The sequence below is a fragment of the Aquila chrysaetos genome, chromosome 24 (assembly GCF_900496995.4).
Source record: "Aquila chrysaetos chrysaetos chromosome 24, bAquChr1.4, whole genome shotgun sequence".
Taxonomy (NCBI): Eukaryota; Metazoa; Chordata; class Aves; order Accipitriformes; family Accipitridae; genus Aquila; species Aquila chrysaetos.
This window is the reverse complement of record NC_044027.1, coordinates 6,942,215-6,955,369: the sequence shown is the minus strand read 5'-3', so window position 1 is coordinate 6,955,369 and position 13,155 is coordinate 6,942,215. Positions and strand designations below refer to the sequence as shown.

Sequence of the window (13,155 nt, the reverse complement as noted above, 5' to 3'; positions counted from 1 at the left end):
GATCTCATTGCTGCGGGCAGGCGAGCGCTGGCTGACACCCCCACGGCATCGGCCTCGCTGCCTTGGGGAAATTGGACCCTGTTATTACTGCAGCTGGCGGTGCAGAGCTGGAGCAGAGGTGCAGCCTGGCCACGGGTTCCCCCTCGCTGGGGCCACGCATGCCCCAGGGACCCACGAGTGGGGGTCCCCTGCACCCCTCGGGGAGCTGGGGACTAGAGGCAGTGCTGCCTGGAGGATAGGGGACAAGACCAACTGCTGGGATGTGGTGCTGATCCTCTTCTTCTGCTGGGTGAGCTTGGGCAAGTCAGACCCCCTTCCCTGCCTCAGTTTCCCCATCTGCAAGGTCTCTGCAGACCCTTGTTCCTCTGAGTGTGTCTTCAGTGAAGGGTGCCAGATCCCAGTACCCAAAATGCAAGTGGGAAGCACCTGGGGTCAGGGTAGCCTGGCCTGTGGCAGGGGCTGGTGCTATCTGGGGGTGTACCTGCGGGTTTGGAGGGGGTCCTGGAGGGTACACAGGCATTTAGGGGGGTTGGGGAGAACTTAGAGGAATCTGGGGGTCCTAAGTGAGTCTGTAGGGTTCTCAAGGAGTACGGGAGGGTGCTTGGGGCAGTTAAAGGGGCATGGGGGATGTGCAGGGGGCTGTGGGGATCCTAAGGGAGTCAAAGGAGGGGGTTGTGGGTGTTGTGATGCTGTGAGGCAGTTCCTGAGGCGAATGTGAGGGGGAAGCAGAGCCACCCCTGCCCGCTCCCATGCCTGCAGGGAGTCCCACGTGATTTATGAAGCTAATTGGTTTTTCTGCCCCATTAAGTGGTGGAGAAGGGGAGGGAGGGAAGAGCCCTGGCTGTGCCCACACTTTCCCCACCGATCCTGCCAGAGTAGCACGAGGCTGTGATGGGGGACGCTGGTGGCATGTCCACAGAGCCCCCTCAGTGCCAGTGACCCACTGATGTGGGGTGTGGGGACCCCCCGAGCACAAGCCCCATATTTCCTTCCCTGCAGCAGCTACGGCAGAGCAGGAGGAAGGGGCCAGGGCAGACCAAGAGGGGCTCGCTTCAGTCCAGGGTGGAATTCAGGCAGGCGGTGGGGATTCGGCAGCACCAGCCTGGCAGGGACACAAGTGCCGGGCGCCCTGGCTGGTACCAGCGAGTCTGTCTGGGATGCAGGTGGGTGTCTGTGCTGGTGCGAGACAGGTGAAGCAGGGACACTTTGAACCCTCCAGCTCCAACAGCAATGGGCTGGGGGTGCTCCTCTGCGAAGGCGTCTGTGCCAGTGCTGGTGCCAGCACCGGTGGGGCTGCTGTGGCTGATGGTGATTCTCTGCCATCATCTCGCATCATAGTCCTGGCTCTGGCAGGGTCGAAGCTGCCTTTCCCGGGGGCCGCTGTGCCCAGCTGACTCCCCCCACCACCCTGGATGCCTTGAATCCAGATTTGGGCCCAGTGAAAGCCAGAGCTGCTCCTCCGAGCACTGCCCGAGCTGGCCATAGTGGGGCCAAGGCAGCTGGCCAGGAGAAGGAGAGGGAGGGGACTGTGTCCGGCATCATGCCAGGCCGGAGGGACCACGGGGATGCGATGCTGGACAGGCTGTGCCGCCGCACCCATTGGCGCACACCGGCATTGAGGCCATCACCCCGCAGCAGGGCTGGCTGCCTGCGGGAGGTACCACACCACGCCGAGGCGGTGTCACCGCTGGCCTCCCAGCCGTGAGCTCTGGCCAACGGCCGAGAGCTGCTGTGGGGATGGTGGGCGCAGGCAGGGTCAGATCGGGGGGGGACAGGGATGCTTGGGCACCGAAGTCTTGCATCCCTAGCCCTCCCTGCCGTGCCGTGCCACAGCACCTCGCCTTGCCGGGGCAAGCACCGTGCAGCTGAGCGATGGGGCTGCGCGGCAAGGAGGGAGCCAAGAGGCGTTGCCGTTGCTTTGCCGAGGAAGGCGTGAGGAAGGAATTACTTATTTCCCAGCCCGCAGGGACTGGGTCTGTTTTGCCAAGGCTGCAGTTAACCCTCTCTGCCCGCCGCTGCCGGGCTGGCAAAGGTGTCCTTGGTGTCGCTGCTCTGATGCGAGAGAGAGAGAGAAAAAAGGACAAAAATAGGCTTTTTGGCCAATGAAGCGCAGAGCGGTGCAGGCGCGGGTGCCCTCGCAGGAGCTGAGCCTGCTGGGTGCAGCTGTCCGGCCCCCCGAGGGACCCACGGCGGGAGGCGGTGCCTTCGGGGAGGGGGACTGGGGGGGTTTGGGGGGCGCTGAGGCCAGGCTGAGGGATGGCCTGTGGGGCACTGGTGCCACGTTGTGGGCTGGACTGGGGGGCACTGGTGTTGCCTGTGGGGACGTGAGGAAGGGCTTGGGGGCAGCTGGGGGGCCCCGGGCTGAGACTGGGGGGGGGGATGCTGGGCTGAGGCTGGGGGGCAGCAGGGACAGGGGTGGGTGGGCATGGGCTGGACTGGGGGGCACTGGAGCTGGCTGTGGGGACGTGGCCGCGGGGCTGTGGGCTGGGCGGGCACCGGGACCGGCGGGGCTGGGAGCCGGGACCCCGGGCCCATCCCGGCGGGTGGGTGGGGGGGGGCGGTCAGGGCGGGGCTCATGGGCAGCGGCGGGGGGGAAGCCGGGCCGGGGCCGCTGCCGCTTTAAGGCGCGGGCAGCGCGGGGCGGTCCCGCCGCCGCCCCTCCCGCCCGCCCCCGGCGCGGCCGCGCTGCCGCGGGCAGCACCATGCTGCGGGCAGGGAGGCCGCGCCGCGCCCCGCGCCTGGCCAGCAGGTACCGTGCGGGCACGGGCACCGCACCGGCACCGCTACCGGCGCCGGGCGGGGCGGGGCGCGCGCGCTGCGGGCGGGCGGGCGGCCGGCCGGAGCCCGGCCCCGGCAGACAAAGCCCCGCGCCCCGGGGCCGCACCGCGGGCGGTGCTTTGTCTCGGCCGCGCCGCGGGGGGGAAGGGGGGACCCGGGCAGCGCGGCCGCGCCTGCCACCGCAGCATCGGGGCGGCTCCCCCGAGCCGGGGAGCGGGACGAGCCCCCCCCCCCCCCCTCCGGCCCCCGCTTCGCACCTGCAGCGCGGCCGGGCCGAGCCCCCGCGGGGTGCCAGGGGCTCCGGTACCCCCGGCCGGCGGAGCTGACCCCGCCGGGGCGGGGCGGGCTCCGGGGCTGCCGGGCTCTATGTCCGACCGGGGGGGGGAGGTGGGCGGCTCCGAAGCGGGGTGGGGCTGGGCCGGGCGGGGAGCGGAGCATCTCCACGCGGCCCCCTCGCACCGCGGCCGCGGGTCAGGTCCATGCCCTGCTCCCTCCGGGGTGCAGCCACCTCCTCGGGTCGGGGTCGGGGTGTGCATCACCGGGGCCGTGTCGGGACCTTTCTGGCCGGTGGTGGGTTCCCGCACGCCCGGCCGGTGCCGGCGAGCGCGGCAGGACGGTCACGCTGCCGCAGGCCCCGCCTCGGTGCCGCCGCTGTCCTTGAGCATCCCTTCCCTGGGAGCTGTCGTGGGCAGAGGGATGCAGGGCTTGCGGGCGTCCCGGCGCATCGCTGCCTTCAGGGTGGGTTTGGTGCGGTGCCGGCTGAAGGGAGGTGGGGAGTTGCTCTGCGTAAGATGGAGGGGCTGGAGCACAAAGCAGGAATAGAGTTTTGCCCCCAGCGTGGCGCTGCGGCGTGGTTGCCCCCCCCACCCCCATTTGGGGTCTGCGGGGGGCAGTCGTGTGGCCTCGGCCGGCACGGACCGGGGTGCCAGGGCTTGGCCGTGCCCCGAGAGTTTGTGTTTGCCGAGAGGCAGTCGATGCTGCAGTGCAGCCTGAGTTGAGGCTTTCCTTGCTGTGCCAGCTACAGCGTATGCATGTCAGTTTTGGGGACCCCTCAGTGTGCCAGCCATGTGCCCTATAAGAGAGCCAGAGATACCCCACAGTGGGCAGCTGGCTCCCAGGCCTCACCCCATGTCTTAAGAGCTTTTGGGATATCACCTGTGACCTTCTGTGTTGCCCTTCCTTGGCATGGGTTTGCTAAGGAGGATCTGGGGTCACCTCATGCCCCAGTTCAGCCCCTGACCCTGTGCCTGTTTCACCAGGGCTTCTGAGATGCCTGGGGCCAGGGCAGCAGGAGCTTCCCATGCAAGGCTGAGGGAGCATTTGGGGTTTGCCCTGCCAGGCCATGAAAGCCAAGCTGAAGAGACCGAGCACCACATTTGGTCACAGCCATGTGCTCACAGGACATAGCTCACCGAAGCCCTGCTTCGGTCCCAGCGCTGCCTGCTGTGAGGGTGATGCCAACCTGGGAGAGGAGCTTTGCTTCGTGCTCTGGGTTGGGGATTTCTGTCCCAGTGAGAAGTCACCCCCAGCACAGGGTCTGGTTGTGAGAGATGCTTGGAGCTGGGCAGCCCAGCAGCACATCCCAGGCACGTGGTCATAATTAAATCCCTTCCTGGGCAGCAGTGCCTGTGGGACTCTGTCCCAAAAGCTACCGTGGGGATGAAGGGGACTGTGTCCATACTGGCTCTGGCCAATTCCCGATGTCTAGGAAGAGCAGGGTACACGGGGCCGGTTGGAGGGGAGCTGCCTGTGTTGCTCTGTCCTGGGGTGTGGGCTTTGTGGAGGGGGTGGTGGTGGCTGTTGCTTGTGCCCTGGCACCCCAGTTGGCAGAGGTACCCAGCAGGCACCCTCTCCTCTGCTAGGCCATGCTGTCTTGTCCCCAGCTCAGCCAGGGTCACAGTGTCACTTGGGTGATGCTAAGTGGCTTCACCAGTTGCTGGGCTCCTCCTGCACCTCTGTGGCCCTAGTGTTGGGGAATGGGCATCTCTGGCAGGGACCGGGGCTGGCCTCAGCCCCAAGCTCTGCTCCCCTCTCCTATGCCGCTGCTTGTCACCCCCAGCCTCCCGCAGCCCCCTCAGAGCCTGCGGGGCCTTGCTGACCCACTCACCTGCTGACCTGAAAGGGTCCATGCTCATCCTGCTGGAAAATGCTCTGTGCCCATCTGTGCCAGATTGCCACGGGCACAGCCCTGTGCTGCAGAGCCAGCGAAGACCATGGGGTGTGCAGGCAGCTGCCGCCCCGGCGTGGCACTGACTGACAGCCCTGCAGATGGGCTTCTGCATGGTCCGCTGAGCCCCCGGCATGGAGCAGCCGCCCTGGCATAGCAGCGGTGCCCATAGCTGCTGCCTGTGCCTGCTGTGGATGCAGGGTGCTGAAGAGGGGGGAGCAGGGTGCAGCGAGGTACTGGGTGGGAGCCACCCAAGGAAGGGTGGATGCTGTGGCGCGGCTGGTTTGTTTACTCCAGCCGGTCCCTGCCTCTTCCAGCAACCCTCCTGACCCTCTCGGTGGGGCAGATCACAGGGGTCTTGGTGCTGACTGCAGTGCTGCCAGCTCTGCCTGCATGGGTGCTGGCCTCCCTGTGCTGCACAGGTACCCTCCCTCCCCCAAAAAACCCCACAGGGGCCTCAACAGGGACACACAGGGTCACTGGGGCTTGTGTGCCGGCGGGGCACCAAGCCTGTGCCAGGCTGGGCTGGAGCCAGCCGTGGCCACTGAGTGCCAGCTCCCTGCTGTGACCCTGCAGCAGGTGCTGCCGGGAACTGAGGTTTGTGCCCTGGCAGCCTGGAGCAGGGAAATCCCACGGGTGGCAGGATCTGCTGGGCAGAGCTGGGGCTGGGCAGGGGGGTCTGACTCTGTCTCTGCCCTTGCAGCTGGGATGAGAGCAGCTCCATCAGCAGCGGCCTCAGCGATGCCTCTGACAACCTCAGCTCGGAGGAGTTCAACGCCAGCTCCTCGCTCAACTCCCTGCCCTCCACCCCCACTGCCTCACGCAGGAACTCGACCATAGCGGTAGGTGCCTGTGGCACCCAAACCCTTCCTGGCACCGGTCCTGGCTTGGTGCCACTGCCTGTATGGGAAAGAGGGGATGGAGGGTGCTGGCATGGGGAAACTGAGGCATGGCACAGGGTGTCTGCTTCATCCCTCTCCCAGCTGGCTGGTGCTCCTTAGGGATGGGTTTGAAGTGGGTGCCAGGAGTGCCCCTGACTCCACTCTGCCCACAGCTGCGCACGGACTCTGAGAAGCGCTCGCTGGCAGAGAGTGGGCTGAGCTGGTACTGTGAGGGTGAGGACAAGGCACCCAAGAAGCTGGACTACGACAGCAGCAGCCTCAAGATGGAGCATGGCTCCTCCAAGTGGCGGCGGGAGCCCTCAGAGGGTGGCGAGGAGGGGCCCAAGGGTGGTGAGCTGAAGAAGCCTGTCAGCCTGGGCACCCCGGGCTCCCTCAAGAAGGGCAAGACTCCTCCAGTGGCCGTGACCTCCCCCATCACCCACACGGCTCAGAGCACCCTCAAAGTGGCAGGTGAGACCCAATTCAGGCAGGGTTCGGCTCCTCTGATGGGGAGAGGATTGGGTGGCACCTTCATGGGCCTCCCCTGAGCATGTGGGCCACAGGATGCACTGTGGCTGCACTCGGACCTGGCAGCTGGACGTGGGCTGGAAGGGGTGGCAGGGCTGTGCATCCCTGCAGGCAGGTTGTGGGTCTGGCCCCATGCTAGGCCCTGCTTGTCTAGGTCTCGTGCTTGCCCCATGGTCTCGTGGCCACGCACCGGGCTGGAGGCTAGCTGGGTGCAGCAGGGGCCTGGCTGTGGCTCTGCCCCAACTCCTGGGATGGTGGCATGTCCCTTCTTCTCCATCACATCCCTGCTTCTGTGATGCCATTGTCCTGTCTGGGCTAGTTCACACCCAAATGTCCCCAAAGCCTCCTGGGACACTAACCTATCCTTCTCTGCCTACCAGGCAAGCCTGAGACCAAAGCCACCGACAAGAGCAAGCTATCTGTGAAGAGCACAGGCCTGCAGCGCTCCTCCTCCGATGCTGGCCGTGACCGTGTTGCTGATGCCAAGAAGCCACCATCGGGTCTCACACGCCCCTCGGCCTCCGGCTCCTTCGGCTATAAGAAACCAGCTCCTGCCACTGGCACGGCCACCGTCATGCAGGCTGGGGGCTCAGCCACGCTCGGCAAGATCCAGAAGAGCTCCGGCATCCCTGTCAAGCCGGTCAGTGGGAGGAAAACAAGCCTGGATGTCTCCAATGCAGCCGAGCCTGGCTTCCTGGCCCCAGGGGCTCGTTCCAATATCCAGTACCGCAGCCTGCCCCGGCCGGCCAAGTCCAGCTCCATGAGTGTGACCGGTGGCCGCGGTGCGAATCGGCCAGTCAGCAGCAGCATTGATCCCAGTCTGCTGAGCACCAAGCAGGGCAGCATCTCGGTGTCACGGCTCAAAGAGCCATCCAAGATCAGCGCTGGCCGTGGCACGCCAGCCCCCGTGAACCAGACAGACCGTGAGAAGGAGAAGGCCAAAGCCAAGGCGGTGGCGCTTGACTCTGAGTGCGGGACGCTGAAGAGCGTCAGCTCACCTGAGAGCACCCCGAAAGCCCAGGCCAACCTCCCACCAGCGGCCAAGGTGGCCGAGCTGCCCCCCACGCCTCTCAGGTACGATCCTTCCACCTCCAAGGGCAGCAGGTGCCTGGCACGGCTGTGCTCAGTGCCCGGCTATGCCAAGTACCCAAGTCTCACCTGCTTCCTTACCTGTTTTCCCCTCTCCAGAGCGGCTGCCAAGACCTATGTGAAGCCTCCCTCGCTGGCAAACTTGGACAAGGTCAACTCCAACAGCCTGGACTTGCCCTCCTCCAGTGAGCTCCATCCCCCACACACTGCCAAGCTCCAGGACTTACACCCAGCTGGTGGGCACCTTGCGCCCTGCTTCAGCCCCAGTCCTGCCCCCATCCTCAACATCAACTCAGCCAGCTTCTCCCAGGGCCTGGAGCTCATGGGTGGCTTCAGCGTCCCCAAGGAGGGCAGGATGTACCCCAAGCTCTCAGGCCTGCACCGCAGCATGGAGTCCCTGCAGATGCCCATGAGCCTCCCCAGTGCCTTTTCAGGGGGCAGCACCACCACCACCACCCCTGCTGCCGCACCCCCTGCCAGCACGGAGGAGGAGGAGGAGGAAGAGGCAGGGGATCTGGGCTGGAGTGGGAGCCCCCGGCTCACACATCTGGATAGGTATGGCTGGAGAGAGGGCATGGGGCTGCTGGGGCACCTCTGTGGGCTTAGATCCATCCCTGCCATCCTGCCATGACCTTTGCCTGCTTCAGAGGCTCTTCCTGCTACATTTCTGGGGAAAAGCTCCCTGTTCCCGCAGCTCAACCCCCATGGCACCTTCCCTCATCTGTGCAGGAATGTCACTGATCTTTCCTTCCCTTCCAGTGCCAACCGCGACAGGAACACGCTGCCCAAGAAAGGGTTGAGGTAAAAGAGCCCGAATGACTTTTGGATGGCATTGGGGAGGGAGGGTGGGCAGGCAGGCGTGTGAAGCTTTCCGTGGGGGGCTGGCGGTGCCCTCCATGCCAGGGAGGCTGGGCTGCAGTGCAGCAAGCGGGAGCCAGGATGGTGCTGGTCTACCTCACCATGCCTGTCTCTGCTCTGCTCCCCAGGTACCAGCTCCACTCCCAGGAGGAGGCCAAGGAGCGGCGCCATTCGCATGCCATCAGCAGCGGGCTCCCCGAGTCGGACGACCAGCAGGACCTGCCCTCACCCCCTGCCCTCCCCATGGCACTGGTTGGGAAGGGTCCGCTTACCAGCATCGGTCAGTGCCCTCCACTGCCAGCCCCTTCTGCTCGCAGCAAGCCCTGTCCCTCCTGCTCCCCGTATTACTTGCTGATGCTGTCCTGGGTGGTGCTTTTCTCCTCGACACCCCCAGCAGCCCTAACACCCAGCACCTGGTGCTTTTGGCCCACCAAGGTGCTGGGTTGTGCCCAGGGGCCAGGGATGTCCATCACCTCTGCTTCAGGCCCTCTCATCCACCCTTGGGACTCTGCCTGCAGCTCCCTGCTCCTCTGGGGGTGCCCCGCAGGGCAAGGGGTGATCCCTGCCCTGCTCTTGCCAGGACCTACATGTTCCTGGAGGGTTTGGGGGTCCAGGCAGACAGGTCGGGGCTGCCAGTGGAGGGCAGCAGGTGATGAGGTGTTCCCCTCCTGCACCCGCAGGTGGCGGGCTCTGGCATGGTGGTGCCCACTTTGCCCCAGGGTGGTGGATTTGTCTCAGCCCTGTGGTTACCTTAGTGCTGGTGTCTTGGTCTTCCCAGTATAAACCTGCGTTTTAGCTTTCCCCCAGCCCCTCCCTGCTTTGGGACCATGAGCCATGCTTCCTCTCTGCATCCCAGCTCTCGTGAATCGCTCCCAGCCCTGCTTCCCCATCCCAATCCCAGGTCCCAGGCGTGACTCTGACCCTACCTCTTCCCTGCTTTCTCCTTGCAGTGAGCCCCACTGCCACTGCAACTCCGCGGATCACCCGCTCCAACAGCATCCCCACCCACGACTCCACCTTCGAGCTGTACAGCACATCCCAGATGGGCAGCACCCTCTCCCTGGCGGACAAGCCCAAGGGCATGATCCGCTCGGGCTCCTTCCGGGACCCTGTGGACGATGGTGAGAGTGTGCTGCGCTCCTGCCCAGGTGGAGGAGGCTCCGGGGGGGGGGGGCGGCGGGGCTCTCTGCACACTTGTCCCTTCCTCCTGGCACTGCTGCAGCGCTGTCAGATGGGTTGGTGCATCCCATCCTCAGCATCACAGCAGGGTACAGCAGCCCTGAGGGGCATGGTGTACCCCTCTGTGCTGGCATCTGCCCTGAGCCACAGCCTGCCCTGACCCCTGTGGGTGCCTGGTGTCCCTGGGTTGGCCCCAGGGTGTTGTGACCCTGGGGAGGCAGGGATCCAGGCTCAGCCAGGGAGGGTGGCAGAGCCCCCAGGCTCGGCCAGAGAGGGTGGGAGTGCAGATGAAGGGTGCTCCCCACGCCCTGCTGCACGCTACATGCCTGGGAAGGTCACCAGCCATGCACTGAGAAACGGGCAGTGCTGAGCAGCTGCTGTCCCACCTTCTGCCTCCCCTGGCCCACCGTAGAGTCCCCCTCCACTGGGAGCTCCGTCCCCTGCACTGCACCCTGCTATGCCCTGCACCTGCAGCCCCTGGGGGTGCTACTGGCCAGGGGCGCCCTGACACGCTGGGTTTTATTCTGTTGCAGTTCATGGATCGGTGCTGTCCCTGGCCTCGAGCGCGTCCTCCACCTACTCCTCCGTAAGAGCTGCCTCCGTGCTGCGCTGCTTTGTGCATGGCTGGGGGGGGCCCGGGTGGGAACGAGGGGGGCTCTGTGCATGCCTCTGCCTCGTGCTGAGCCTGTCTGTGCCTCTCTGCCCTCCTGACTGCCTGCCTCTGTCTGTCTCTCTCTGCTCTCGCACTGCCAGGCTGAGGAGAAGATGCAGTCTGAGGTGAGCCTGCACTCTGCTCGTCACCCGCACCTGCCACCATGGCAAGGGTGAGCGCCTGACCCCTCTTACTCCCTCCACTCTCTTCCCACAGCAAATCCGCAAGCTGCGCCGTGAGCTGGAGTCCTCGCAGGAGAAGGTGGCCACCCTGACGTCCCAGCTATCTGCTAATGTGAGTCCCCGCGGGAGCCACTGCCCGCTGCAGGACACGCCGCTCTGTCTCTGCAGTGTGTGGGGCTGGTGCTGGCCTGCGCCCACAAGAGCCTTGATTTTCCCCTCTCCAGTCTCTTGCATCCCACTCCTGGCAGCAGGTGCTCACCTAGCCATGGGTGCTTGCCTAGGCGTGGGTGCTCACCTGTTTCTCCACTTCTCTCAGGCCAACTTGGTAGCAGCTTTTGAGCAGAGCCTGGTGAGCATGACATCCCGTCTGCGACATTTGGCCGAGACCGCAGAGGAGAAGGTGGGTGCTGTCGGAGTGCCGAGTGGGCATTGGGGTCACTGGTGGTTCAGGAGGGTGTTCGTGGGGCTGAGGGATCCTGGACTTGGGTGAACCTGCTGCGGCACTGCCCGCCCCACGGGTGCTCTCGGGGTGGGCCCTGCGCTATCAGGATGCACTCTATGCCTCCTGGCTCTGCTCCCCCAGGACACGGAGCTGCTGGACCTGCGAGAGACCATCGACTTCCTGAAGAAGAAGAACTCGGAGGCCCAAGCTGTGATCCAGGGTGCCCTGAACGGCACTGATGTCACCCCCAAAGGTGAGGTATGGTGCTGCAGCCCCCGACCACAGGGATGCAGCTTTTCCTGAGCTACTTGCCCAAACCCAGCTGGGCTGCTCCTGCCCGGGGCTGGCATAGAGCCCCAGAGCACACCTCGCTCACATAAAGTGTTCACACGGGAGGCAGCGTCCCCCAGGCAGCAGCTCTTCCCCACCTGGGACTCCTGAGCATCAGAAGCCAGGGTCAGACAGCCAGAGCTGTCACTGCAGGAGGTCTCAGTGCTGGTGTGTGGGGGGAACGGGATGGTCATCCTCCCTGGGACACCTCCTCACTGGGCCCTTTGCCGACAGCCCAGTTTTGGCTGCTGATCTTGGCTTTGTTCCCATGAGTGCTGTTTCTAGCCCCAAAACCCCAGTATGAGTGCAAGGCGCTGGCAGGGAGGTGGCGTGGGATGAGCAGAACAATGTGTGCTCTGGGCATCTCCCTGGGATTTGAGGTCACTGTCCGGAATGGCAGTGCCCGTGTGGTGTCCGAGCCCCATGTCATCTTACGAGGTGGCTCCGAGAGCTCAGAAGGTGTTTGGGTGGGAGAAGGGAAGGGGTGCAGGGAGGAGAGTGCAGGTTGCTCTGGCGTTTGGGCAGACACAGTTTGCTGATACCTCCTTTCTTGATCTTTTCCACTTCTTTTGCTGGCCCCAGAGCTACGCATCAAACGGCAGAACTCCTCTGACAGCATCTCCAGCCTCAACAGCATCACCAGCCACTCCAGCATCGGCAGCAGCAAGGACGCTGATGCCAAGAAGAAGAAGAAGAAGAGCTGGGTGGGTTGAATGGGGCACTGGGAGGAGGAGTGGGGCTTGGGGAGCCACTGGCAGGGTCTGGCCAGGGTCAGCCCCGTGAGCCAGCTGCTCTTGGTCTACCTTGGCATTGTGGTGTTGGTCCACTCTGTCCCCTGGGGACAGCACTGGTGAGGAGCGTGTAGCAACCATGGATTTGTGTCTTGACATGTTGGCCAGGACTTCTCCAGCCCCTCTGGGAGCTTTCCGGCCCTGGTCCTGCACGCCTGCTTCCTTGTTTTTTCCCCACATCTTCCTTCCGCCCACACAGGCTCTGGCAGTGCGGGGGGGGCCGGACACCTCGGCCAGGCAGCCCCTTCCCTGCACCAAGCAGCTCTGTGCTGGACGCACAATTAAGTCTTGCTTTGTTTTGTTTCTCTCCCCCTATGCTGACCTCAATCCTTTTTTTCCAGGTGTATGAGGTAAGTCCTATGCTGTCCCCTCCACCCCATGCTGTGCCCAGCCAGGGCCCTCGCTTCATTTTGCGGGACGGTGCTCATAACACTACCCATTCCATCCATCCCACTGGCACTAACCCCCAGCACGGGCCATCCCGGGGCCCCCAGCCGGGCTGTGTGCACCTTGGCTGCTTCCTTTAATGTTAAGGCCAAAATAAGCACCCACATGGAGGGGCTGAACTGCCCCAGACGACCCTGAGGCAGCAGGAAGGGCTCGGATGGGGACCTGTGCCATGGATGGCAAAAGTCCTCTTCTTGCCTGGGGAAGATGGGCATTCTCCTGAGTGCCTGTAGCCAGATCTTCTGGGATGGGGACCTTGCTGTAGCCCTGCCTGTGGCACTGGGGTGTGGTGCTTCCCATATCTGCATTGCCATGGCTGGCCTGATGTGACCCCAAATGGCTCTGTCCCTGTCAGGACCCATGTGGGTCCCAGTGCTCCTTTGCTGTCCTGCCATCAGCAGAGCCTGACACCCACCTGGTTTTTTATGCTGAAAGGCAATACTTGCTTTTGGGGATACACCAGACCAGCCTGCCTGGTGCCTGTGGGAGTTGCACTGGATCCTGTCTGTTCTCCATCCTGTCTTCCTCCCACCTCCCCTCGGACCAGGCCCTGGCCCTCCAGGGGACACAGTGTGAGCCCAGGGTGCCTGTCCTGCTGCTGTCTCGCAGGCTGGTGGTTCATAAACGGGACCCAGTCCCGGTTTGGCCCCTGCGCAGTGTCCATCCCTCCTCCCTGGCCTTGGCACGCTGCTCACCCGCCCACTACTCTGTGTGTGCTGTGTGCATGCTGCATGCCCAGCTGGGACCCCGGGTGACGTCTCACGGAGGGCTGGCTGGCCCTCTGCATTTCCAGGGTGACCCCACAGGGCAGAGGGGGGTGTGGGGCTGAAA

The 13,155-nt window shown here is 64.5% G+C and overlaps 1 protein-coding gene across 4 annotated transcripts in view; it reads left to right on the top strand.

Moving 5' to 3' along the window:
• The window catches only part of NAV1 (neuron navigator 1), a 66,550-nt gene that overhangs the window by 44,306 nt on the left and 9,089 nt on the right, over positions 1-13,155 (top strand). For 2 of the 4 annotated variants that reach the window (XM_041119899.1, XM_041119898.1), the window contains 14 exons: positions 5,649-5,787; positions 6,000-6,297; positions 6,735-7,428; positions 7,543-7,998; positions 8,203-8,244; positions 8,430-8,581; positions 9,252-9,422; positions 10,014-10,066; positions 10,234-10,257; positions 10,349-10,426; positions 10,631-10,714; positions 10,898-11,009; positions 11,669-11,790; positions 12,219-12,227. In XM_041119899.1, the coding sequence (XP_040975833.1) occupies positions 5,649-5,787; positions 6,000-6,297; positions 6,735-7,428; positions 7,543-7,998; positions 8,203-8,244; positions 8,430-8,581; positions 9,252-9,422; positions 10,014-10,066; positions 10,234-10,257; positions 10,349-10,426; positions 10,631-10,714; positions 10,898-11,009; positions 11,669-11,790; positions 12,219-12,227 (2,434 nt within the window). The remainder of the gene's footprint in view (positions 1-5,648; positions 5,788-5,999; positions 6,298-6,734; positions 7,429-7,542; positions 7,999-8,202; positions 8,245-8,429; positions 8,582-9,251; positions 9,423-10,013; positions 10,067-10,233; positions 10,258-10,348; positions 10,427-10,630; positions 10,715-10,897; positions 11,010-11,668; positions 11,791-12,218; positions 12,228-13,155) is intronic. The other 2 variants (XM_041119900.1, XM_041119901.1) reach the window with 2 other exon arrangements.